The following is a 26,914-nucleotide window of genomic DNA, read 5'->3' as shown; positions in this document are numbered from 1 at the left end:
TCTTCTTCTGGCTCCTCCTTTTCATTTTTTTATTCTAAGGACCCCCTCCCCAGCTGAGAAGCCTGGCTACTGGCCCAGCAGGGTGGGGAGAGGGAGGAGGAAGGGGGTTGCCCCTCCATGATGCACCAGCAGCTAGCTCATTTACTAAGGGGCAGGGGAGAGGGCTGCTCCCCTGGTGTGGTTTGGCCTCAGCTAAGGAGCAGAGCAAAGAAGGACAGTGAGAATGAAGGAGCCTTGGAGGGGAGGTCCCCAGCCCCACCAGGGACAGGGTGTGTTTTAATTGCATCCTCTTTCCCTCTCTTCCAGGTCATGCTTCCTCCTGTCTTGCTTGCCTCCTCCAGGAAGCCTTCCCAGACTACCCTTCCAGGCCTCTCTAGGCTCCCAGGGCCTGGACAGCCTCATCTCCTTCTTGCATGCCCCAAGCCCAGGAGGGTGCTGCCCTCAGGAGCCTGTTGATTCTCCTGCCAGGCCTTGGGTGTGGGGTCCCCCAACCCAGGAAGCTCTCCCCACCACGGAGAAGCCCCTGGTCAGTCTCCACTCCAGCCTGTGTACAGCCACTCCTGGGGTCCTGCTCCCTGCTGGGGATGGGGGATGGGGCGTTCTGAGCACACACAGCCCTCAGGGTAGTCAACACATCCCAGGGTGCCCCCATCCTCCCTTCTGTTCCCTGTCAGCTGATGTCCACCTAACAAAGATCCAGTCTCCTGTACTTCACCCCAGGGGCTTTGACGGGGTAACAGGGAGACTTGAAGGAGCCACATCTTCTGGAGGAAAGAGGAGAGGTGACCCCACACTAATCAGTGTTGGGAAAGTGTTCAGAAGGGCTACAGGCAGTCCCACTGGAAACTGGGCCACATCCCGGGAACATGTTTGATCGGTACAAATGAAGTCGGTGATCAATGGTTTATTCAGGAGGGAAAAGCCCAAACTAAGTGTCCCCCTCCCCGCCCCTGGCCAGCTGGCCCTTCCCCCTTGTCTCCAGGACCCTTGGGAGGAATGTTGAGAAGAGGAAGGGCCCCACCTTGCTGCTCCTGCTTTGGTCCATCTCTAGGCCCTGAGCCCCATGATGGTGTGCCACATGGAAGGTAGTCAGAGGGAGGAGGGAGACGGATGGGGGCAGTGGCTGAGGGGGGCGGGTGGTGGGTCAGCTACCCTTAGAAGTAACAGCAGCAGTTACCTGGAAATTCCAAGTGACCTGCCGAGACCCAGTGTCCCCAGCCTGCTCACTTGCCATTGCCAGAGAGGACACAGAACAATGGGATGCCCAGGACTCCGTGGGGGAAATGACATGTCCCTTGGGCAGCTGGGCCAGGAACTATTTTCATGGATGGATCCTATCATGTTGAGGGAATTGCTTATCCCAGCAGGTAGAAGAGGGACCCGGCTTGGCTAAGACCATCCTTGCGGCCAGGAGAGCCCATCCCCAGCGACCTCGGACTCCATGTGGTTACGGTGATGCCCGACACGGTTGGGATGATGCCGAGATGCTGAGAGGTTCCCCTCCACGGTGGCCCCGGGCTGCGGGCTCGGCCAGGCTGCGTACTTAGGGCCAGTGGTCTGCCGGCGCCGGGCTGCTGGGAAGGAGAGGGTGGACCCACGCGGGTGGGAGATGGGCAGGCATCTGCAGACCACATCCTGGGGAAGGAGGCTTGGAGAGAAATGGCCGAGAGGCCTCAAGATGGCAGGGGATGGGTGGGAAAGGCAGGCTGCCCCCATGTGGGCCCCAACAACCCCATCCAAGAGAGGGTGGTGGGTTAGGGGAGAGAAGCCCACCTATCTCCCACCCCTGCGATGGCTGGCCTCTGAGCACAGGAAAGATGGTGGCCATGAGAAGTCCCAAAGCTGGAGAGGAGCCTGGATGGGGCCTGGTTGAAGGCAGCGAGCAGAGGGGGACGGCTCCCTTCTACCCTGATGAGCACAGTAGCGAGAGCAGCAGGATCAGCCGGGGAGGGCAGGGGTGCCAGGGCCTCGGTGCTGCCTGTCTGGAACTCACGGGGCCTCGTTGGACCCCATCCCGTTGCCTTTGTTGACATAGAATGGCCGGTAGTGAGACTGTTGGTTGGGGGAGGGAAATAAGAGTGGTTAGGGAGGGCAGATGGCAGTGGAGCTGACCAGCCAGACCTACCCTAGCCTCACCTCCCCCCGGGGAAGCTGCAGTCCTCTGAACCCCCTAGCAGGTTCTAGGGGCCCGTGGCCCAAACCGCAGGCTTTATCTATTCAACGCTATCAGTCTCCAGGTTCATAGCCCATTCAGAGTTCATTGCCGCCATTCGGCTGGTGAGCAGGAACCTCAGGCCCTCATCAGACTTCCTCTCTGTGGCCTAGGAGCTGCCCCCACTCCAGCACCACCCTAGATCCTGGTCTCATAGCATTTTCTCCTCTCCAGAGCTGCACCCTGTGTTACAAATGCTTTGTATGGAAGGACTCATGGAGTTTTTATAGCCACCCAATCAAGTGGGTTATCATCATCATACCCATTTCATAGATGGACAAATCGAGGCACAGAGAGGCTAAGCCACTTCCCTAAGGCCACCCGGCTATTGAGTAGTGGAGCTGGGATTCGAGCCCCCTGCAGTCCGGCTCCCGAGCCTCCCCCGTACCCCCTTCCCCGCAACAACCCTACCCACATCTCCAAATCATTCCTTGAGTCTCAAGGGCCACAAGCATTTGCTTCTGGTCTCTCTGCGTGATTCCCCTGACAGAGAGAGTTCACAGAAGGCAAAAACCTGCCCAGCCCAACACAGAGGTGGGCTCCCCAACTCTAGCCCCTTCGCCTCTCTCATCCTGGCCTGTCCTTCAGGGAGCGGCCTCAGCACAGAGCAGAAGCACCTTCCCGCCAGCTCTGCTCTGCTCCCGTCAGCTCCCCAAGCCTAAGAGATCAGCCTCCAGCAATAAGAAGGCCGGATTAGCTGCTGCTTAGTCTATGCGAGAGCGCTCAGCCCTCCGCGGGGCTCTGGAAGTGGCTTTGTGCCTGAGCTGGGTCCACTGATGCCACTGTAGGAGACACTGGGGAGGTCGCCCCTGCCTTCAACCTTGTCTGCCCGGAGATGTGGTCACCTAGCAGCTCCTTAGCCGTATCTGGCCCAGAGCAGGGCCTGGGGGTCTGTGGGATGCGGCGACTGAGTCCTTAACTCAGCCCTTGGTTGGCCCCCTTAAGAAGTGACTGTAAGATACAGAGGCACCCAGGCAGGAGAAGGCCACAGCCAAAGTCGCAGAGTTACTCAGTGGCAGAACGGGTCTGGACCCCAGAGTAGTCAATAAGAGCCCTAGAAATGGCTCACGTCTTTCTTTCTGGAAGGCTGGGTCAATAAAGCAGATCACAGGTCAGTGAATGGTGCTGTCCCACGAAGAGCCCAGAAGTGATGGGTGGGCAGAAACAGAATTCCGGGGCATCTGGGAAGGGTGCTCTCCCTGTCTCCCCAGCCTGCCCTTGTCCCTTCCCTGGCTCAGGGTCACAGCACGTCAGAGGCCCCCAACTCTTGTTACAGTTGCGAGAACGGCAGCAGAGGAAGAATGGCTCACGGGAGCTCACACAGCAAGTGGGTATGAAGGCGAGGGCCACATCCCAGGCATTTTGCCCAGGACAGCCTCCCTCACGCGCTAGCACCTGCCTCCATTCTAGCCGGAACCCTGCCCTGCCAAGCAAGTGTCTCAAGATGGTAATGAGCGTTCTCTGCTGGGACCCAGGCCCTGGGAGGTAGAAGAGTGTGTGGTAGGGAGGGCAAGGCCTGAGTCCAGGAACAAAACCCCCTTTTTTTCTCCCCATGTCTGCTTTCTGCAGTCCTGCTGTTGCGATGCCCCTGGGCCCCGGTACAAATTACACACATGATCACTTAGCTCCCATCACCAGCAAATTAAAGATTTTCTCCAATTAAGGGGCCTGGAGCAAATCACCTCCCCACGATCTAACCTCCAAATGCAAAGACAGGAGGGAGCTGGGGACTCCTGCCCCTGTCCCCAGCCGAGCCCCTGCTGTCACCCATATCCCAGGGCAGCTGTGTGACTCTCTCAGCTCCAAGAGAGAAGCATTCAGGGAGGTGGAGGCCCAGCCTGTGAAGGAAGGCCCGGCTCACGGAGGTCCTGGGTGGGGGTCAGGTCAAAAGGGCATTAGGGGGGCGCCTGGGTGGCTCAGTGGGTTAAGCCGCTGCCTTCGGCTCAGGTCATGATCTCGGGGTCCTGGGATCGAGTCCCGCATCGGGCTCTCTGCTCAGCAGGGAGCCTGCTTCCCTTCCTCTCTCTCTGCCTGCCTCTCTGCCTACTTGTGATCTCTCTCTGTCAAATAAATGAATAAAATCTTTAAAAAAAAAAAAAAAAAGGGCATTAGGGGGGCGCCTGGGTGGCTCAGTGGGTTAAGCCTCTTCCTTCGGCTCGGGTCATGATCTCAGGGTCCTAGGATCGAGCCCCGCATTGGGCTCTCTGCTCAGCAGGGAGCCGGCTTCCCCCCTCCACCAACTGTCTCTGCCTGCCTCTCTACCTACTTGTGATCTCTGCCTGTCAAATAAATAAATAAAATCTTAAAAAGGCGGGGGGTGGGCATTAGGGATCCCTGTATCTCAGCACTGCATTACAAGACTGCAGAAACAGAGCCTCAGAGAGGGAATCCCCTGAGCTGGCCAGACCCCAAGGCCATGGTCTCCTCTAGTGTGGTTCTTCAATTCCTGGTTCAGGTGCGTTAGCCACTGAACCCTGAAATATCTCTGTTCCTGACTTTACCACCTCTGCCTCACCATGTTATCGCCCCAGTGGCCTCTGTGTTGTCAGAGCTAGGGAATGGCCCCAGGAAGGTGGGACCCATCACTAGGATGTCCATCCCCAGGACGGAGAATTTCACATGCCCAGAGCTGATGGGGACACAGTCCTCATTCAGCAAGTATAGACGCCCAGCAACAATTTGCTGAATGAAAGAATCAGGGATGCCCACTTTACAGATTAGAAAACTGAGGCCCAGAAAGTGCATGCTTACCCAGATCCACTGACAGTTAGCCCTGGGTCTCTGCTACCCTTTGCTGAATGCAGGATGTGGGAATTCAGGCCACTGCTGTCCCCTCCCTCTGTCCCATGGCCCAGAGAGGTCACATCCTCCCATCACCTCCCCTAGGTGACTGATGACCAGTTGCCCCTGGGGAGCCCCGTTCCGTGCCCATTCTGGAGATGCCTATGGCCAGACAGGCTGTCCTGGCAGCCCGTCACTCACCAGCAAAGTCTGCTTGCCAGATTTCCAAGTCTGGGGCTGGGCCTTGGGGCTCTGGCTCCTGATGAGGGAAGGATAGCCTGCAGAGACAGGAGGTGCTGGTCGGAGGGAGCCGAGGTTGGCCATCAGGGCCTCCGGGGCCACAACAGCAGGGGTACCATCTCCAAAGTGACCACCAAGCTCCAGCCAGCCCACTACCAAGTGCAGAGACCCCTGAAGAGGCCTGCAGCAGCTGGGGTGGGGGGTACCGCGGAAAATCCTGGAGAGGCTGGCCAAAGGGGGGAGGCACCCAGGCAAACAGAGGAAGGAGGAAGAAGCCAGGTGGGCTGGGCCAGGTGGTCCTGGACTGTGGTCCCCAAATCTAAGTCAGAATCACACTACTCCACAAGGATTTCCCCCACCCCCCCTGAAGGTTCACACCACTGACCTTTTCCCATAAGCACAACCGGCTAAGGTATCCACCAGGAGGCGCCCTTTCCAAGGGCCGGTGCTGCATGGCCAGTGTCCCCCCCTTCCCACAGGTCTCCTCATTAACCCTCACCCCGTAAGCAGTTTGCCCTGAGCCGCACCACCAGGAAGCAGCAGTCAGGATGTGAACCCAGGTTTGACGGGGTACTAAAACCCACCCTCATGGTCCTGCCCAGGTCCAGGGCCTCTCGCCTGTTCCAGGAGCAGGAGGCTGGGGCCAGGGCCAGGCCGTCATTTGCCATGTGGCTAAGGTCCACAGTTAAGACAGCAAGCCCATGGGGCCTGGAGCACGTGGGCCCTGTCCGGGCCTGGTCCTCCTGCCCACTGTGCTCCCCTTCAGCCCAGCAGGATCTGTTAGGAGCTCTGGCCCACAGAACTGTGGAAAGCACCCTCTGTCTCAGCCATCAGCCTGCAGGGACAGGCCTTGGGGCCTGGGAAGGAGCAGATTATGACCCCAATAGGAGAAGCTCAGAAATAAACAGGGTCTGCCCTCCTCTGGGGCAGCCCGGAGCCCCGTTCCGGCTGCTCTGAGGGAGGATGAACCGGCCTGGCTGGCCCTTCCCTCCATCTGCATTTAGCAAGAAGATGGAGACAGAGCAGAGACTCGGGTCTCCCTGCATCTGGGGGTGGGGTGGGGGCACCTTGGCAAGAGAGGGTTCCATGGGTCCTGAGTGGGAGATGGAGAGGGGGATTTCAGATCTCAATTCTCAGTTCCCGGAAAGAAAACCCATGCCAGCCCCAAGAGAGGTGAGGAGGGGATGGGGACGGGATGTGGTCCCGAAGACCAGCCTCATGCAGCAGGCAGAAGTCCAAGGGCAGGGGGAGCTAGGGATGGTGCCAGGGGAGGGGGGAGGCATCCCTCTTCCAGCAACTCTGGGGAGGAGGGCCAGGATGCCCTAGAAGTGGCAGAGAGCCCCAGAGGGTGTCCCATCTGCCCTGCTGTGGGAGAGAGAAGGGGAGGGAAGACAGGCCGGTACCAGGATTGTTTTTAAATCGCCCACTGCCGTCCAGTGGTTTGGAAAACTCTGTGGTGGCCTGTCCCAAGGTGGTGAACTGATAGGGGGCTTTCCCAGAGCCTGCTGGGAGAGAGAGAGGCATTAGCAGCACACCCTGGTCTGGGAGGGGGCCAGTGGGAGTCACACCTTGCCCTGGGGCCTGCTATGCTGGGAGCCCAGCCAGGCCACCCCAAGCATGTGCTCTGCCTCCCTCTAGGGTTGCTAGGGTTGCTGGGTAGGAGCTGGTGGGGGGCCGTCCTCATGGGCGGGGCTTCTGCTTACACACAGGCAGGCCCCTGCCCAGAGCACCCCACCATCCAAGGCCAGTCCCAGCTGATGTAATGAACTGATCTGTGTGAAGGTGACCACACTGTCCCTGGGCTAGTCCTCAGGGGCTCAGAGTATTTGAGGATGGGCTCTCCTAGGTCAAGGCCTTCACCAGGGCAGGGGGTGGGTAGTGGGTTGGTACAAGCCTGTGGGGAGATACAGGGGAATGTGGAAGCTCCAAATCACACTGGGGGATGAACGTCTTCCCTGACCCGTAGCCTCTGATCTAGGCTTGACCAGAGTGCAGGGAGGGACCGCTGGTGGCCAGAACTTGCCAGGCCTAGCTTGGGGAGAAGACATCCCCCGGGGTCTTATAGGCTGGGACCCTCCAGTCATATTCACCTTCTAAGGTGAGCAAGGTGAGCTGGTCCTTCCAAGAGTCCCTGCCCTGGGGATAGGGTGGGATTCTAGCCTGGAAGGGACAGCTGAATGATAAGTCACCTTCCAAGTCCACTGCCTGGGGGCCTGCCTGCCCCGCCCTCTCTCCTCCCTCTCCCTGACCCCGGCCAGCCCCTGTACCCTCGCTTCAAGGCCACATGGCTCTGGCGTCAGAAGACAGAATGGCTTACACCACAGCCCACAGAGCTGTCCCTAGGGCCCTTCAGGAGAGACAGGAGGGGCCTGGCCCACTCCGCCTGGTCTGGAGAGCGGAGTCGGACTCAGGACACTTTAGACATGGTCTAGTCCTGCCTCTCTGAGAAAGGGCCTGACAGGACTCAGGATGTTGGCCGCTGGTACGCGGTCACAGCCTTCTAGAGCCGACAGAGGCCGGCCGGCGCAGGCTGAGCAGTTAAGCTTTCTGCAGGAGGAGGACTCAGAAGTTAGGCCTGATGGAAACAGGATGGGGGTGTCAGGGGCAGGGGTCTCCAGAGGGTGGCGTCCCCACCTCCCTGACCATGCAGATCACGGTTAGGGCCCAGTGTTCGCTAAAACCAGCCCCGAGCCCAGGCTTCCCCGACAGCTGAGACCTCTCGGGCCAGGGTCTGTCCCTTCCAGGGTGGGCAGCTGGTGAGGGAGGGAGCGGAGGCCAGCACAGAGCCTGGAGAGACACAGGAAAGGCAGGGCAAGGTGGGGAGAGCTCACCTTTCAGGGAGAAGGAGGAGCTGCCTTGGACTGCAGGCCCATCATCTGAGTTCTGGATGGTGGAGGAGTATTCCCACACCCGGGAGGTGTAGTTACCTGGCGGGGCACAGCAGGAGACGTGAGTCTCCCCAGCACCCCCAGCACACTTCCCGCCCATCCTTCCTGCCATCAAAGTTGTCCTAAACCAGGGCGCCTGGGTGGCTCAGTGGGTTAAGCCTCTGCCTTCGGCTCGGGTCATGGTCTTAGGGTCCTGGGATCGAGCCCCACGTCGGGCTCTCTGCTCAGCGGGGAGCCTGCTTCCCTTCCTCTCTCTCTCTGCCTGCCTCTCTGCCTGCTTGTGATCTCTGTCTGTCAAATAACTAAATAAAATCTTTAAAAAAAAAAAAAAATTTGTCCTAAACCACAGTGTCCGCTTGTCTCTGCCTAGCTCAAGGCCCACTGTCTTCAGACTCAGGCTCCGAGTCCCTAACCGGCACACGGCCCCCCTCACTACCTCCACTTTCTGGCCTCACCTCCCCCAGCTCCGCTGCGACAGCCCACCCTGTACCCTTTGAGCTCGCGGCACACCAGGCCCTCTCTTGCCTTCGGCACACGCAGCTCCCCCACCCGCTCCCATCCTTGACAATCGTGTTGGGGCCTCTGGTGTCCGCTTCCCTGTCATCTCCCCCAAGTCTGTGTGTGCCTCAGCCCCAGGCCTCACGTCACTCCGCTCCCGTGTTGTCCCCCTGGGTTATAGGGGCAAATTTAATTGGGGGCAGGGGACACGGCTGTCTGGCCCAGCATCACATATCCAGCGCCCAGCGCGGAGCCTGGTCCCTAGAAGATTCCATTGCACGGTTGCTGGGTGAGTGCAAGAAGAAGTGAACAAATAAATAGAAGCACATGGTAAAACTTGGGCAGAGAGGCAGCTGGTTCAAGTCCTGAAACTCTGCTTGCGAAGCGGAAGAGGTAGACGAGGGTCGGTTTGGGAGGACGTCCCTGCAGTCTAGCGGAGAGAGGCAGCAGGGCGGGTGCGGGAGGAACAGCAGGAGCCCCACGAGGACACTCGAGTCTGGGGGCTTCAGAGCCCCCCACGGACGACACCCCTGCCCTGGGCTGCCCTCTCAGCAGCCCTGAGCCCTGGGGCTCTCCCCAGTCAGCTCACTCCTTGGCTGAGGGCCCAGTCCTGGTTGATGGTCCTCTCCCACAGCCGTCTGCAGGAGGGCGGGAGCCTGACACTGGGGCTCAGTGGTCAGAGGGAGCTGGGGCACTCTGCCCGCCCCACTGTGAACCCCTGCCATGGGGACCTTGGGAGGGGTCTCCAGCACGACCCCTAGTGAGCCCATCCACCCAGATCTCTCGGAGCCCATGCCCTTACTGAAGAGGCCCCCCAACCCCTCCTCAGACCTCCCAGGGCCATGTCTGGTAGAGCTGCCCCAGGACCGCCCTCCCTGCCCACGGCTGGCTGGCACCCTGGAGCCTCCAAACACCCGGGTCCTACACTTGGCACAAGGGTGCCCTCGGTGCACGGGACAGAGGGGTGTCTGTGCTTGCTCTGCCTCTCTCCCCAAGGAAGCCAGGCATCCCCCCTTTCACCTTTTCTAGGCCTTAAGGGCATGTCCCATCCCGGATCTCCAGGGACAGCCCCACTTCCTGTCCTGCCGTCCGTCCCATTTACAGCTACACTAGTCTGTTTTACAAGTGACTTCTCAATGCAGACGTGCACCCTTCGGTAAAGGGCCCCGGTCCTCTGTGGGTCCTTGTGTTGCAACACATACTAAGGGAGGATTCCACACCGAAGCCCCACTCCCAGTTTCCCAGACTCACCCTCAGGGATTTCCAGGCTGCTTCTCCGCAGCCTAACTAACGACATCACACACTCTAACACACACACACACACACACACACACACTGAGCTCAGTAGGACTCCTCCCTGCCTGTCTCTGGGCCCCTAAGCCCATCCCAGCTCCCCACATTCCCCTTCCACGGGGGAGCCCGCCCCCCACCCTCAGCCTACCTCCCAGTCCCTGTGCTGAGTCACTCTCTCACCTTTGGTGCCATACAGATTGTTGAAATTCTTCTGGTTGGTCTCCTTGGAGAGGCGGCTGGGGGACCCTGGCTGGTACGATGTCCTGGCCCCACCTAGGAAGATGAGGACGGGTCCCCACTGTGGAGAGCTGGGTCTGCTTCAAGGCAGGCCCATAGCTTCTGACTTAAGGGGGTTACGCGGGACTCCTTGTCCCCAGACGGCGCCCACTGCCTGTCCGGAGACCCGGGTCCCACCACTTAAGACAGCTCGTCTGGGTCTAGATCAGGCAGCCACTTAATTTGCACTCCAAATCAGGACACTGAATGGTGAAAGGAAGACTGTTAGTAAGTACACAGGAGCATTAGGTGTAAATCTGGAAGCTTCTGCAGAGACTCGGGGTGCATGGTTTCCCTATGTGGGAGGCCCTAAGGATCACCAAGGCCTGAGAAGCCCACACCCCCCTCCCGAGCCAGGCCTTGCAGATGGAGACCCCAGAGGCTGCGAGGTGGTGTCCCCGGGACAAAGGAGGAAGGTGGCAGCTGTGGGGGGGGTACAGGTGTGGGCTCGCCTATATGAGGAGCCTGGGGCCACAAGTATCTCCCGGGTGCTTCCGCCACCGGGGGTAAGACCTCACATTGCTCAGGAGCCTCCAAATTTGGATTCTTAGAACAATCTTGAGAGGCTGGCGGAGTGGGCTCCATACCCCCACTTTACAGATGAAGAAGACATGCTTTCCACATGTGTCTGGGTCCTTCCATCAGCTCCTTCCCTCCCACCTAACAGGCACCCCACTCCCAGCTCTGGTCTGCTTCTTTACTGAGCACACTGCCCCTCCTTCAGGGGCCTGGAAACGCCTCCACTGGGAAAGGTCACAGCACGAGCCCACTGCCCCAGAGCCCCCAGACTCATGCCAGTAACCCTTGGATGGCCTTGTCTCCTGATCCCCTTTCTGACTCTTCCTGGCCCTTCCCTTGCCTCTACCCTGAGCCTGGGAGCCCCCAGAGGGCAGATTTCCTCCTTCCTCCTGTCCTCAGTGCAAGGGCAGGGACACCGGATGAACCTGTTTCTTCCACCTACAAATGTCACCGCCTGACTCCGTGATAAGCTGAAAGCCTTCCTAGCATCTGAGCTGAATTTCTCTCCTCCCAGACGGGGGTACTGAGGGGACAGTGACCTGCCCAAAGTCCTGGCTGGAGGGCAACATCCTGGCAGGTCTGTACTGTTCCCTCTAACCCCACTGCTGCTCTGCTCCCCTCCCCACGACCTGCGGTGCGGGGGGGAAACCCACGCCCCTCTCACTCCCCGAGGGAGCTGAGGGAGCCGAGCAGGGCCCAGCTGAGGGGACCAGTGCACATCGGTGTCCTCACTGGGGAGGCTGGTTAGTGTTGCTCACCCGCTCAAGGACGGGGCCCCAAGGACAGCGCCCTGGGAGGGGAAGGGGCCAGGCTGGTGGCCTGACCCACACCAGGAATGTGGGGCAGGGGGGACTCGGGTGCCCAGGTGCTTCGCCAGGCCTCTGTCGGCCCAGGTGTTGTTTTCACATTGGGTGGAGCTCAGAGATTCCTCCGGCTGAGCTCATCTCTAAAGCCCCTACGCCCTTCCCATGGGTGTGTGTGTGTGTGTGTGTGTGTGTGTGTGTGTGTGTGTGTGTCTCGGAGGTGTGTCAATCAGTGCTCAGGCCTGGGGGCTCCCCGGTCCCCAGCTCCTTCCTCACATCTCTCTGTCCCCTTTCTCCCTTTTCCCCACAGCCCCACTCTTCTGAAGACCACCCCCATGCGTAGGCACGCCCCCAGGAATGCACCCCCTCTCTCCCAGGGCTGACATGCCTGGCACACCCACCCTTATGTAACGGGCTTTGTTGCGGTTTGTTGCTGGTGCAAAAGAACGCAACAGGCTCCCCCCCCACCCCCCGCCGGGGGCGAAAACAGGCGGGCTCTGGTCTCTACCTCCACCTAAGCTGACACAAGCTGGGGCCGTCCAGGGCCCAGAGAGGAAGGCCAAGGGCCAGGCGCCATGCCAGGAGGGAGCGGGGAGGAAAGGTAGACCAGCCGTCCGTCTCCCCACCCTAGAGGGGCAGAATGGTTCTGGAGGGATTGGCCCTCCCCCAGGACTACAACAAGGCAAGTGGAAGCAGAACACAGCTCAGGCTCAGGCCCCGAGGATCGTTGCTGGTGAAAACAGCAGCTGGGAGACCCGCTGAAAGGAAAGGGAAGCACAGGACTTATTGGGACTGGAGGCAGGGACGGGGGAGGGGGGAGTCAGGAGGTGCCTGTAGTTTATCTCCAACCCGGATGCTTCTGAGGGAGGAATGGGGCACTGTTCTTGGGTCCAGAGGGCCAGCAGGAGTGCGCCCGGACTTCCCCGGGCAAACCCAGTGACGGTCACTCTGGCAAGGCAGAACCCAGCCGAGTCCTGAAGTCAGTGGCCCCGAGGGATGGGGTGCTCTCTCTTACTCTTGGGCGTGAGGTACATGGAGTATCTCTTCATGGTGTCGGGCGCACTCCACTCGTTGCCGTAGCTGTTAGTGTAGCTGCTCATGTAGCGATGGTCAGCTCCTGGGAGGGACAGAGGCCGGCCATCAGAGGGGCAGGTGGAGAGGAGAAGGGGGGCCCTGGGGAGCAGCCCTGGTTTCTGCTGAGTCAGCCCACAGCCCCTCTGTCCCAGGCAGAGGTGAGGTTCTCCGAGCCCAGGGAAGGCCATGCCCTGCCCAGCATTCCCTCTGCTCCTGAGCCGCTGGGAGGTGAGAGACGGTCGGCAAGGAGCCAGCTCCTTCCCTGGACTGACCCTTGTGAGTACGACCAGAGGCACAGCACTTTGTAGTTGACAAGGTGCTACTGACATCCCTTTCCTTTTTGCTGTGTACGCAACCCCTGGGCTGGAATAGAGATCCCCACGGGACAGACCAGGAAACTGAGGCTCGGGAGGTAGGTGAAGCCCCATGTTACATGGCCAGTGAGGGCAGAACTGGGGTGTGAGCCCTCATTCCTACTTCCTTACTTTGTCCCAGCCATGTCGGCAGCCCACGGGGGTGGAACGAGGTCCTAGCGTCGGCCTCCAGGGCCAGGGATCCAGCCCGCTGAGCAGAGGCACGAAGAGGGGAGTGAGCTTCGTGGGGCGGGCACTGACTCCCCACCCCACCCCCAGCCACCAGTATACCCCCAAACCCAGACAAATCGGTGGTGCCACGCTTGCCTTCCCCCAGCTGCACTCCCCCAGCCCATTCCTTCCTCTTGCGACTTCTCCATCTTTTACGTTCCCTCTGCCCTTCCCTCTCTGTCCCCGCTGGGCAAGAGAAGGAATGAGTGGTTCAGGTCCTTCTCCTTCATCTTCATCACCTGTACCCAGCAGGGGCCTGACATATAGTAGTGCACTCCACCACAAACACGTGTTCTCCCAGGAGAACCCCCACCCATTGCTCCCTGCTTCGACTGCTCTGCAAGCTCAGGATGATGGTGGTCAGTCCCTGGGCCTTTGGGGGTAGGACTAAGTCCCTGGTCTGATGGGTAGGCTGTCATCCAGGAGGAGAGGAGGTCTGACTCACTGGCCTCCCATTCCCCCCAGCCCTGCCCTATAGACAGACAGACTCCCAACAACAACACAGCAGCAATCAGCAAACCAACACGGAGGCCCAGGGCCCCAGGCACAGGTGCAAGGTTGCTGACATCACAGCACCCATCCTGCTCCTGGCAGCGCCTCCCTGCACACCTGGCACAGGGCACGGGGCCACACTTGCTCAGAGGTCATGGGCAATACAATCATTACCTAGAAATGACCCGGTGGACAGGCGGTAGGCAGTCCTTCGAGGCTCATGGGCCAGCCTGGCCCAATCACAGCCATCCTCATCTGTCTGCCCCGACCTCGGCAGAGGGACCCCCACCCCTGGGTTTGTACCCCAGGGAGCGTAATCATCACACTCCCAACAGCTCTGCCCAGCTGCCAGCCTCAGCAACTTCTCGGCCGGGAAGACCTGGGAGGCTGAGTATCAGAGTGTGAATCCTAACCACATCCCCCGCTCAGCTGTGTGCCCTTTGAAAAGCTACTTCTCTGAGCCTCGGCCTTCTCATCTATGAAACGCAGTGCATCCTGCAGGGAAAGTAAGCCATGGCCAGCAAAGAGCTCTCACAAAGCCAGCACACTGGGAGTCCTCAGTCACTGCCGGTCACCACCGCTAATGTCATCACCATTGTCACCTAAAGGGGATTTCAGGACCCGAAGGCTGCTGGAAGCAAATGACTGTCCTGTTGCAGTGGCTCATGGATCCTCAGGTGTCACTGAGGAATGTCCCTCACCTTTCACAGGGACACTGGGTGATGTCACCATCACCGAGATATACAGAGGTCGCCCCTAAAGCCCAGCACATCGGCACACTATTACCCCCTTCTCATCCCCAGGGAATCACCTTCTCTGCTTGGAGACAAAAGACAGGGTCTGCCTCCTTAGGATGTTTGGGGCCAGAGGTGTCCTTAGAGCCCCATGTTGGGCCTGGATCACTGAGTGGGGCCTTGGGGGAAAGCGCTCCCACTTAGGGCCCTAAAGGGACTGGGCTGGGCTGGTGAGAAGAGACTTAATGGATTAGTTTCTCAGATGAGGAGGCTTTCGGTGAGGTGATTCAGTTGGCCTCAGTGGGGGACAGCGTGACTCAGAAGCTGACATCAGGGAAGCCGGTGAGTCACTGAGACACATGGGTCCCATTGTCCCCAGCCCGGCCTCTGGGCTCAACACCACTCAGTGGGGCCATGGTGACAGGCAAGGTCTCCCTCCCAGCACGATGCAGTTCTAGGTCATGTCTATGGGAGTCCGCAAAATCACCAGGTTAGCATCTGGCCCTTCCAAGTGGCAACCTCCCCACAGCTGCTGGGTTGGGCCCATAATCAGATGTAGCTCAGAATGAAATTAATCCTGAGTTTGATGGATGACCCACAGAGAGGAGGCCTTTGTGCAGCCAGTGCCCAGATGCTCACTGCCCTTGGGAGCCCATGTAACACCACATAACCTTGGCACCCGGTTCAGTGGAGGGTTACAATCCCTGAATCCTAGTCCCAACACCTTGGGTAAGACGGGTGGTTTGGAACAATGAGGGGTCGGCTGGCTAGATGCCAGCCCAGGCATCAGGATTCGGCACTTGGAAAGCACCAGGTGCCCATGGCCGTGGTGTTCAGCGAACGAAGAGGCCTACCGTTCTCCATGTGGTTCCTCTCGATGAAGTTACGGCTCAGGTCTGCCTTGCACATCTTCTCAACATGGCGCATGCACACATTGAGCAGGTCATCCTTGAAGTTGCCAAGTGACTGTCCCAGGCCCTCCCCCTCCAGCAGAACATGGTAGGTGGGCAGAGGTGGGGGGAGGGAGTAATTGCTCATCAGTGCACCAAACTCCTACCAAGGAAGGAAAGAAGCCATTAACTTCCTAGGTCTTTAGTAGCCGAGGGGACACGTCTCTGCAGGGAGCTCTCCGTCCAGCTGGAAGGGTCAACGCTGGGAGCCTTGTGGTTCTAGACACAGCTGGGCTACCAACTAGCCCCACTTGTCCTCTTATGTTTCTCCTTCTGTAAAATGAAAGGGTTTGGCCCAACTCCACTAGATACTAACATCCCTGATGGTATAAGTAGTCATGTATGTGACTCCACGGTTCCTACCTCTTCAACTGGACACATCGTTCTATCTTACAGGGGTTTCTGAGAGCGACACAAGCTGGGATGTCTTGGGGAGTGAAAGCACTAAGGAGATGCAAGGTATTTCTAGAACGTTCTGGGTCAGTCACGGTGCTACGTCCACCTTTACATACCACACTTAAAGCCTGCCTCTCATCTCCCCTCCCCCTCACCTGGAGAGTCCCTCCTCTTTCTGAAACCTTTATGGGCTTGGGCCTTCAAGACCCAGTTCAAATTCCACCTCTTCCACAGCTGTGTTCGATTACTCCAGCAAGCTTGCCCTTCCCAGAGCTTCCATGGGCACTTATCTCCGGAACCACATGCTTTATCATTTAATTACATACTCTTCTATATTGCTCTCTAATTGTACATGTCTTATCTTCCCAGCCGGATTGCAGCTCCTCAGGGGCAAAAACCATGTCTTCTACTTCTCTATTCTCCACAGCACCCACCAGAGTCCTGGGGCATGCAGCGGTGCCCAAAACACTCTAGCAGCTGGATGAATAGACAGACAGGTAAGGTCAAGGATCACGCCTAGGCAGCTCTTCCACACCATGCCTCATACCCAAAGCAAACCTCACTAATCAATCCCACAACTCTTTCCTACTGAGCCTGGAGCACTGTTAGTACATATCAACTGAAGCAGGTACAAGGTCATACTTGTGTGCCTTCTTTAGAGGAGGGATGGAAATGGCTTAGATGGAAAAATTAAATGGGCAGATGGAATGGAGCTTGGAAAGATGGATGGATGGATGGATGATGGATGGATGGATAAATGGCTGGATGGATGGATGGATGGATGGATCATGGTAGATGGATGGATGGATGGTAGATGGATGGATGGATGGAGGTTCTGGGACAGTGAATGTAAGGACTGAGGGATCAAATGGTGGAGAAGTTGCTTTGTACCTGCAGAAATAGCACCGAGTCACTGATGGTTTGCATCTGCTCCCTGGTCTGCTTGTCCTCGTGCAGCACCTTGGCCCTCTCTTCCAGAGCATCCACGATCACCTTCACCTGACCCACGGCATCCTGCTCCCGCTGCTCCAATGCGGCCCTCACTTCCTCCTTTTGCTTCTCCAGGTCCCGCACCAGGTCCTGGAAGTTTTGCTCCAGGATAGCCTTCTCACTGGTGGTGAAGCTCTGGGTCCAGAGTGAGAGGAGAGAGGAAGGAGGGTTTTGGGAATTTTAAAAACCTCCTGAGTGGGGTATATCTTTAGATTCCCAGCCCAGAGTCAGAGCTGGGGCATTTCCACTGCCCCAACCCAGAAAGTCTGTTTGACTAAGGATCTCGTTCAAAGGCATCTTTGAGGCATGCCATCTATGGACAAAGATGGCCAGGTTCATTCACAGCCCACTCTTCTTTATCTGTGACTCCTTCCAGGGGTGGGTTGACTTGGCCATCATTCCAACCTTGGGCGACTCCATGGACCCAGAAGATCCCCCATGAGTCAGGTGGTGCTCGGTAAATCTCGACTAGCACCAACAGCATTCAGAAAGTGAACGGACAGGCTGTTGATGGAGCCAGGCTCAAGAGTCAGCGATCTCAGATTGTGGTCTGCAATTACTCAAACCATGGCAGACACACAGGCAGCCATCTTGGCCCCAGCGAAAGGACAACGTCACACCCTTGGTGGCTGGGTGGTCTGCTGGGCAGAGTAGACAACAGAGCACACTGGAGGACACACCAGAAGACAGGTCGATCTAGGGTCTTTATTTGCTGGGAGGGAGCCTTAGCGGATGGCGAGATCACACATGAATGCCCGGCCTGGACTTAGAAGGGGAATTGGTGGGGATGCCAGAGGGGTGGGAGAACCCAGAAGAAGTAAGTGTGGGGCATAAATGGGGGGCCTGGAGCAGGAGAGAACGCCTGTCTCCTCCCAGGTAGGACAGGCGGGGTGAACCCACAGCAAGGCCAAGGCCCGGGGGCGGCTCACCTTGATGCGGTCCTTCTCCTTCTGCCACTTCTCAGCTTCATCTTCGATCTCGATGATCTTGAGTTGTAGCTGTTCCTTTTGTAGTGACAGCTCTGTCTGCAGGGAAGGAGGCAGGGTTGGAGAAGTCCGGGGAGAGGTGGGAGAGCAACAGAGAATCAGGGAGTGGGCCCATGCAGGGAGCCAGCCTGGGGAGGGCTCACTCCTTAGCCCTTCAGCCTGTCTTCAGCAAATAGTCCCAGGGACCTCGGATAGGCCAGGCCCCACGCCTGTCACCAGGGATCTGGCAACAGATCAAACACTGTGTCACTGTAAACTCGGGCCTCCGGGGCTAGGCCATCCCAGCCAGGTCTTTATAAGGTCTAAACCTTCTGCCAGGTCCCTCCACCCAAACTGAGCAGGACGGTTAGTTTATTTATGGGGTTCCCACTCCTCTCAATGGACCTGAGGCCACTAGGGAGAGGGAAGGAAGCTCCTACCTCCTTCAAGGTTCGGGGAGAAAGGGGACCCAGCCCAGCCCAGCCCAGGGAGTGTCCCGTGGCAGTGACAGTGTGCAGCGTTTCTATGCCATGACGCGGGGCCTGTGTTGCAAGCCAGAGCCCAGGCTGAAACCAGCAGGGACTCCGTCTGGACAGGCACAGCTATAAACCTGTTTATGGGAAAGGGAGTGCAGTCCGCAGTTTGGGCAAGATCGGGACTTCTGTTCAGGGGCCCTGGGGGAGGGGAGCTGGCGGTGAGTGAGGCAGGGAAAGGAGGAAGCGAGAAGACAGATTCCAGGGATCTCTGCTCAGGGGAGGACGCAGGCTGCTGGGGTCTGGGGGTGGGGGTGCTAAGGAGGACCGATGAGGGGTGCATGGGGAAGTGAGCTCTGATGGATACGGAAAGTATGGATAATATTTTCCTTCCGTTAGGGAAATGCCTTCTCTGGAAAGCAGCTACAACAAAGGGAAGGCATGAAGCTAAGGCCAAGCTGATTCAGGCAAGCCAAGAGGCACCTTTGTGTTCTGCGGGGGCCCCTGCCAGGGATCTCAAAACCCCTTCCAGCTTGGAAAGACTGGTGGGTGATCTCCACCCCACAAGGCCGTAGGGCGCTCACAGTCTCCCCACTACTCTGGGTTTTGAGCAGAGTTCCACACCATTCTCCAGCTGTCCCTTTGAGGAACCCACAAGAAAAGTCAAGATGAGGAGGCCACAAGCCACTAGGAATGGGAGCTCCGTTGGCAAAGAGTCCTGCGCAGGGTACAGACGGGTTGCACCTCTGGAGGGCTCCCCCAGGCTAGCAGGGTGCTGACTGGGGTCCCTCTCCAGACACCAGGGAAGTGGATTGGGAGTGGAGAGAGCTTCCCTGGCTTTCTTGGAAAGGGTGCCCAGAGGATCAGGGAGCTGGTGGAGAAGATAGGGAAGGCCCAGGCCAAGAACTGTAGAGGTCCCGGACAGAAAGCCCCTGATCCCACCCCGCACCCCCTCTCTGCCCACAGTCCTGGGCTCTCCTGGCAAGAACACTCCAGGTTCTCAGGAAGCATCTGGCCCACCAGCAATGGGCTGCAAATCCGGCAACATGGAAAAATGCCATCACCAGGGATGGGAAATGACTGTCAGGAGGAAAGCAGTGAAAGGAGGTAGGATGGGATTTGGCCTGGTTTCTGGAAAAAGGCTGGGGAGAAGTCAGGTGCCGGTAGACACAGTGCTGGGAGGGCGGAGAGCAGAGGACAGAGAACCCAAGACACAGCGGGTGGCAGATCCTGTGGTCTGGAAGGATCTGAGCCACAAGGAAGAAGCAAACAGCTAGACAATGGTCTGTGCCGGGCACCTTGCCCATCCCAGGAGCGCTCCTAAGGGAAGCCCCAGGTCAAGGGGACAGTCGGAAGCCATCCCACTGCAGCTGACCCCTCCTGACCTGGCTGGAGTAGGGTCATTGGCCCCTGGGTTTCTCACCCCTACCTCATCACCCCCAGAACAAGGCCTGATGGAGAGGAAAGCAGAGAACAAAAGTACATTCGCTCCCACCCCACCCCGGGGCCTGTCCAGGGGGGAGAGGGCAGCCCTCCCATGAATGAGCATGGGGGATCCCAGAGGGGGCCCACCCGAGCTTGGGACTGGGAGTCCAAACATCTGAATGCAGTTACGACCATTTCCAAGCAGATGGTCTCTGCAAATGACTTAACCTCTCTGGGCCTCAGGGCTCTACCTTTCATGGACGTAGTAAGAGGACTGCCCCCCACCCCCCACCGAGGCCATGGGATGAGCTGGGAGCCAGGAAAGGGAGCTCTCAAAAAGTACCCGGCACAGAGAAAGCCCTGGCCAGCGGTCTAGCATCTCGTAGTGTGGGGGACCTTCCATGGGCTAGGAGCTGTGCGGGACGCTCTCCCTCCCACCAGGCTTGGAAGAGAGGGTGCCGTGTGGCCAGCATGCCCGTGGGGCCCAAGGGAGCAAGGTGGGGTGGGCAGGCAGGATCAGGGGAAGCCTCGGAGGTGCTCAGCAATGAGGGCGGCAGGTGCCTCGGTATTGGCGTCTGGGGACAGTGTGTACGCTGCCAGGATGCAGGGAGAAGTGTGGGCCCAGAGGCCTGTATCGTGGGGAACTGAGGCCTGGAGGACACTTGGGAGAACAGAGCAGAAGCAGGGGAGGGGATGAGGGTCGGCTGACCTTGCCAGTGGGAAAAGGTACAACCAGAGAAGGTTAAGGCCAGCAGAGTCATGTGGAGCGAGCAGAGGCGCTGGGGGCACCTGCTGGAAGCCATGGGAACACAAGACTGGGTCGGGTCTGCAGGAGAGACGTGCCCGCCCCCCAACAAGCACAGATTTGCTGGCCAAGAGGGAGTACAAAGGAAGGGGATTAGAACAAGGAAGAGCCCAGGGCAAGGGCCCAGGAAGTCAGATCCTGGGGTGGGTGTGTGGGGGGGGGTGGTCCATGCTGCAGAAGAAAAGGAGGGAAGCAGGCAGCAGGGCTGGCTGAGGTGTAGCGAGGAGGGCCAGAGTGTTGGCCAGTGACCTAGGAGGGAGGAGGGGAGGCTGCTGATCTGGAAGCCTGTGAGGGCAGGGTCAAAAGCAGAGACGTACTGTCTGCAGCAGTGGGTGGAAGACGGGGTGGAGAGAGAGTCGGGCACTGGGGAATTCGGACACAGGCTGGGAGGGGGCCTCGAAAGACCAGACTTGCAGGAAGGCGGGCCCTGAGGAAGGGCCTTGGAGTGGGAGCTCCGTGTGGTTACAACAGTCCCTTGTCCCCTCTGGAAGGAGGGCTCTCCTCTTCGGAGGAGGGTTTGGGGTGAGACCCCTGGGGGTGTATCTGGCATCTGTGTGGCTCCCAACAGCTCTTCCCTGCTAACAGGACTGCGCGAAGCTGGAAAAGGCGGGATGTGGGAAAGAACGTAACATAGGAAGCCTCCAAGATACTGGGTTCTCCCCCAAAACCAGGAGGAGGAGGACACTAATTGTATGACTGAGCACCTACTATGTGCCAGCCATTTTCTTCTTTCATCTGCAAGTGCCGCTGCCCCATTTTACAGATGCAGAAACTAAGGCCTAAAAAAGATTAGGAACTTTGCCTGAGCTTTCACAGCTGGAAAGCCATTAAAGCCAAGATATCACTATAGGATGCAGATCTCCTGTGGCCTCTTAACCTCTAGGCTCATCTCCGAATCTTCCAGGAGGTTGTCCGTCCCCTTCACTTCTGCTAACTTAAGCCTGCCTAGGCTCCCCACCCCACAGATGGTATAGTTTGGCCATCCTGTCTCTTTCCTCGTCACCCCTCTTCCCTCCTCCCCCACACACCCTCTTTCTCGCCCCCTGAGGTCCCAGCTCTCTCTCTTTCTCTCTCCCTCCTCCCTTGGAATTTTGAGGAAAGCCCCTGATATCTGATGGGGCCTCAGCTCCCCACCCCTCCATCGCCGTGCATACCTCCCTCCTCTCTTCCTCCCACTCCGGGTTCCTTCCCTCCACCCTGCCCAGGCCTGTCCCTAAATGTTTCCTTTGTTCCCTTCTCCCACACTCGTCTGGTTGCCTGTTGCTCTGCTGCCTGGGATGGGCACCGGGAAGGCCATCCTGCCTGCAAATCCTTCCAGCCTTGGGGGAGTGGAGGATTCCCTGAGAGCAGACCGAGGGCACAGTGGTGGGTCACACCCAGTCCGATGGGCCTTCGGCCGCAGATGCACCTGAACACTTACCCGGGCAGGGGTCACCTACACGGCCTGCAGGAAAGCGGGGGATGAGGCCGTGATCTTCCTCGAGCTTGATTTAACCGCCTGGGCCGTTGGCTCTGATATTTGCCAAATGAGGCAGTTAATTGCCAAATTTGTACTCTCAGACAAATGGTAATTATCTGGATAAGAATCTGAAATGCTGGAGAGATTTCCCCATTTCCACCCAGATGTCAGATAGCCCAGTACTAGTCTGCGTGACGGGGGCTCACAGTCCCTTCTGCTTCCTCGGGTGCCGGCACAGGGACCCGGCAAGACCAGGTAGACAGACTAGCACCAGGCTGTCCTCAGACTGGTGGTGGGCCCTTGAGAAAGTCACCCCACCTTTACCAGGCCTGGATTTTTTCCTGGCAACGCTGGACAAGATGCCTGATTCCCAACCTGGCTATTCAGTACCATCAGCAAGGGAGACTTAAAAATACAGATCCCAGGCCCCAAGCCCCTGAATGAGAACCTCCCAGAGAAAGGCCTAGGCAGCTGCGTCTTGATTCTCTAGGTGATTCCAATCTGAGGATGCCCCACTCCCCCGCCCACCGCACGCCCCCCAGGGGAGCCTGCCGTCCTGTGAAAACAAAGTGTAAAATGGTGCAGAGGAAACAACCATCAGAAGAGTCAGAATCCGGGGCACCTGGGTGGCTCAGTGGGTTAAAGCCTCTGCCTTCGGCTCAGGTCATGATCTCAGGGTCCTGGGATCGGGCCCGCATCGGGCTCTCTGCTCGGCGGGGAGCCTGCTTCCCCTCTCTGTCTCAGCCTGCCTCTCTGCCTACTTGTGATCTCTGTCTGTCAAATAAATAAATAAAGTTTTTAAAAAGAAGAGGAAGAAGAAGAGTCAGAATCCCGGCTTGGCCACTCCGTGCTGGGATCCAGGAGAAGTCTCTTGGCGTCTCAGGGCTTATGTCCTCGTCTCTAAAATAGGTACAGTAGCCCACAGCTGTGGCACTGTTGTCAGGAGTAACAGGTAAACAGTTGGTGCTCTTTAGAAACTGGAGCGTCTCCTGCTGCCTGCCCGTCACTTTCCTCCCCTGCCTCCTGTCTCTGAACAGCTTACCAGATAAACTGCTTCCCCTTCAGCCTCCATGGAGGTCACCCCTCTCTTCTCTCACCCACCCTGTCCCAGAGCAAGAGCCCCCCAGCCCCTGACAGGACCCATCCTGACCCCATGCAGCAGGAAAGACTTGGGATAGACAGAAGGATGAGCCAAGAGACAGAAAAGGATGGAGATGGATATAGACATCCAGCCTGGGGAATGTCCAGAGGCAGGGGAGTGGACATCGATGGGACCCCTTCTAACACTGGAGTGGAACCGGAACATTCTGACCCTGGATCCACCAGAGGAAGGATAGTCATGCTTCCACACCACGTGGCCTTTGCTCCAATACGGTCCCCGCTCAGAGGCTACAGGCAGAGCCGAAACCCAGGAGACGAGCACCCAAGGCCCTGACTGTCATGTGCAGCCTCATGCAACCGTTCAAGATTGGTCCCAGATGACCTCACCAGGGCCTTCACCATCTGACCTGCTGAACAGGTTCTGGACAGGGCTCCTTGCAAAAACCTGTGTGTAGGCTGATGTTTGGGTCTGTAGGGAATGCCTCCAAAGGATGCCAGGATTGACACGCTTATTCCCTTCTATCAGTCAACCCACTAACCCTGCTCTGTGCCAATGTTCCCCATGGCCGACATTCCAGCAGAGCCAAGCATGGACAAACAGCTGTGCTCCAACTCCGTCTCCTGGCCGCCCCGCACCACTCCCCATCTACCCTTACTCCGCTGGGACATACACACACATGCACACGCTGTCTAGCTCCCACTGTTAAAGTCACTCCAGTGGATCAGACATTTTCCCCTGAAATCCCCGATAGAGCACACGTATCCTGAATCCCACCTTCTCAGTACCCTTCCCCTCAGTTGCTTTCAAATATTGGAAGAGAATTAGGGGACTCCTTTCTCATCCTCCACAAGCTTGGACAGGTCCCTCCCTCTCCCAGGACCTCTGTCCCTGTCTTCAAGGTGAAGGAGGAGACCCAGGAGACTGCTAGGACTCCACCCAGCCTGCCCTGCCACCCGCTACAACTTGATGTTGATGGACAGCTGCTTCTGTGTAACTGGGCGGATGCTCCCCAGGCTTGTTTGTGCCTCCGAGCTCTGCCTCCTGACCTACATCGTGAGCCCTCAAGGACAAGGGCTCTGTCTCAAGAGTCCTACGGCAGCGCCAAGCACCAGAAGGTGAACTCCAAGTTCCCGGTGCCTCCATGGAGGGCTGCCCAAGACTCTTCCCTCCTCCAGAGGCACTTGGGCTTTGGTTAGGCGATACTCTGGTTCCAGACACAAACAGACAAATAAGCATGTATATTGCTTGCAGTAGAAATGGGCACCTGAAGCCACTTGGCACCAATCTGCCCCCCTCCTCATCCCTGACATTCCCAAGAATCCTGGGACCCCACGGGGGAACTTGAAGACCACCAATGTAGTCCAACACGTTGGGTTCACACATTGGGAAACCAGGACTGAGAGAAGGAAAGGGACTTGTCCGTGGTTGGATGGCTAACTAGAGGCAAAAACCAGACGTGGAACTCGGTCGGCTCTCCCAGAACCTAGTCGGAGGCTCTGCAGCTTTTTGGGTTATACCAGATGAAGATGACTGCCCCCTTGGTTCTGTTCCGGTTTCCCAAGGAAGCTCCCGAAGGATGGGTTCCATGGCCCGGCCCCGTCACTGTCTCCTAGCCTGATGCTTGAAGCCAGGCTGGGGTCAGAGCACCAGGGAATCGGGATCACCTTCCAGAGCCAAACAAGACCCCTAACAAGGATCTTTGAGTCTTTTTCCATTTGTAACCCATCTCTCTGCCCAGGGGTGTGGGCAAGGGGTACAGGAAGAGTCAACAGCCAGCTCTTGGTCAGGAAGGCTGGATGGGGAGGGGTCCTGGGCTGCCCTATTCAGAGGGGTAGAGAGAAGCTGACGAGGAAGGCCAGGTCTCCTGCACTGAGCACCAGAATGGTCACCCCAGAGGGGGGGCCGCCCACGACCGCCAGCTGTGTGGCTGCTGCCAGAAAGCAGGCTCAGCATCTGTGGGGCAAAGGGTAGCAACCCCAGCTGAGCCTCTGGCCCAGAACACCCTCTCTCCCTGTACAGCCCTTTCACAAGCCTCCCCATGCCTCTGCTCCTCCCCAAGGAGATCCAGGCACAATCACACAGACAGCTGTCGTGCAAATGCACTGCGTACCCCATATACAAACATATGCACCAAACAGCCACCACACATGCAACACGCACACACACACGTCCATCCCACCCACACGCAAACTGCAGCCCTCCCAAAGCATGGTGCACCAATAGGCTCATGGCCCTGCGACCACACACACGAAGCACACAGAGCCAGTGAAGGGGACGGAGGAGGCCTTCGGGGAAGTCGAGAGGCTGGCGGGGCGGGTGTGGGGAGGAGTGGGAACGCGTAAGCAGCAAGGAGCCCTTGCCCTACAAATGCAGACTCTAAAGCCTGGGGAACAAAAGAGTATTTAAGTGGCCCCCAAATTCCCTTGTCCTCACCCACGACCCCTGCCCCAGCAGTCCGTCCTGCTCAGGTGGCACAAATTCTCTCTCCCTACAATAAAAAATAAACAAGAGGAAACACTGCGGCCAGGCCCAGCTCCCAGGGCTGAGCCCGGGTGGATTCTCTGATCTGACTTGAACTTACCCTGTGACCTTGGTCAAGCCCCCAGTCATTCCCGAGCTTCCATTTGCTCATGTAGGCAATGCCCCTGTCTCCTGAGATTTAGGGAAACTGCCTCTGACCCCCAGCCTGTGGGCGCAGAGGGCCGACAGATGGATTCAGAAGGAGCCAGGGACAGCGGAGACTCGAGGCCCAAAGCCCCCAGGAGCGCAGATGCCCCCGCGCGTTACCTCCTTCTCTGCCTTGGCCTCTTCCACAGTCACGGTGCTGTGATTCTTGTGCTCCTGGAACATGCAGAGGTAACAGATGCAAGTCTGGTCCGTCTGGCAGAAGAGCTCCATGGTCTTGCCATGCACAGGGCACTTGCGAGCCTCGAAGTCCCGGATGGGCTCGAGCAGCTGGTGGTCGCGGAAGGCGGCGCCCTCCAGGTGGGGCTTGAGGTGCAGCTCGCAGAAGGAGGCCTGGCACACCAGGCAGGACTTGACGGCCTTCTGCTTGTTGCCGATGCAGGAGTCACACAGGACCTCCTCGGAGCCCGACTTGGAGCGCAGGAGGAGGCCGCCGTCAGCCCGGGGGTAGCTGTTCCGCCGGGCCTCCCCGGGCTCCACGATGGACACCGTGGGCTTTCGGGGCTCCGAGAAGATGGACTTGCGCAGCTCCCCCTTCTCGGCAAAGGAGAGGGGCGGCTTCCGGCCAGCCCCCAGCTGGAGCCCGGCGTAGGGGGACCTCTTGCCGTCCCCAGAGTCCATGCTGAAGTAGCTGGAGCTCTTGTCGTCCACGGACTCCACAAACTGGATGATGGGCCGCCGCCACTCGTTCCCCGAGAACAGGGAGCTCTTGCCCTCCCCTGGTTTCGGGGCGCCGCCCAGGCTCTTGCCCTCGGCCGCCTCCCCGCCGTGCCCGTTGGTGGTCTTGGCATCTTGGCCTTCGGCCTTGGCCCCGTTCTCCAGGGTGCCGTTTGGACCCGGGGGGCTGCGGGCATCCCGGGCTTCTGGGCTGGCCCCATTGCTTCTGGAGGCATCTGAGGCTTCCATGGCCGGTCACTCGGCGGGCGTGTGTTGGGACTTGCTGGGGTCGCAAGTGGGTGACCTCTCAGAATGGCGTCTCCGCGGGGAGTGGGCCAGGTAGCCAGAGCCCAGGGACACACCTATAGGGAGCAGGGGGAGGAGGTGGAGGAGGAGGAGACGGAGGTGGAGGAGGCGGGGGAGGAAGTGGGGAAGGAGGAGGAGGAGGAGCAGAGAGGAGGGGCAGCAGGCCCGAGCCTGACGCACGGGCTGGCCAGGGAGAGCCAGCAGCGGCTCCCAGAGCCAGAGGCGGGCGAATTATACAGGAGGCCACACCCTGCACATTCATACCTAACCTGATTTCTAAAGGACGTGGGTTTTCTTTCCTCCCCTG

At 58.4% G+C, this 26,914-nt stretch overlaps 1 protein-coding gene across 1 annotated transcript; it reads right to left on the bottom strand.

Annotated features, from left to right (window-relative positions):
* Positions 1-1,989: 1,989 nt before the first annotated feature.
* On the bottom strand, positions 1,990-26,659 carry LOC111153923 (tripartite motif containing 29). The gene is made up of 9 exons (XM_022513238.1): positions 25,747-26,659; positions 17,660-17,755; positions 16,632-16,865; positions 15,249-15,447; positions 12,526-12,627; positions 10,093-10,185; positions 8,065-8,160; positions 5,195-5,271; positions 1,990-2,052 (listed from the first exon to the last, which is right to left on the bottom strand). The coding sequence occupies exons 1-9, from the start codon at positions 26,548-26,550 to the stop codon at positions 1,990-1,992; spliced, it is 1,764 nt and encodes a 587-aa protein (XP_022368946.1). The 5' UTR covers positions 26,551-26,659.
* Positions 26,660-26,914: the final 255 nt, after the last annotated feature.

Source organism: Enhydra lutris, unplaced genomic scaffold (assembly GCF_002288905.1).
Source record: "Enhydra lutris kenyoni isolate GAN:26980312 unplaced genomic scaffold, ASM228890v2 scaffoldscaffold34, whole genome shotgun sequence".
Lineage (NCBI taxonomy): Eukaryota > Metazoa > Chordata > Mammalia > Carnivora > Mustelidae > Enhydra > Enhydra lutris.
This window is presented reverse-complemented; position numbering and strand designations above follow the sequence as displayed.

Excerpts from the sequence above, each read along its gene's own strand:
- LOC111153923 (XM_022513238.1), bottom strand. The coding sequence starts at position 26,550 with ATGGAAGCCTCAGATGCCTCCAGAAGCAATGGGGCCAGCCCAGAAGCC. Across the intron at positions 15,448-16,631 it reads ACTCGGTGCTATTTCTGCAG|GAGTTTGGTGCACTGATGAG; the intron begins GTACAAAGCAAC and ends CTTCCTTGGTAG. Across the intron at positions 8,161-10,092 it reads CAATCTGTATGGCACCAAAG|GTAACTACACCTCCCGGGTG; the intron begins GTGAGAGAGTGA and ends GTGCCCCGCCAG.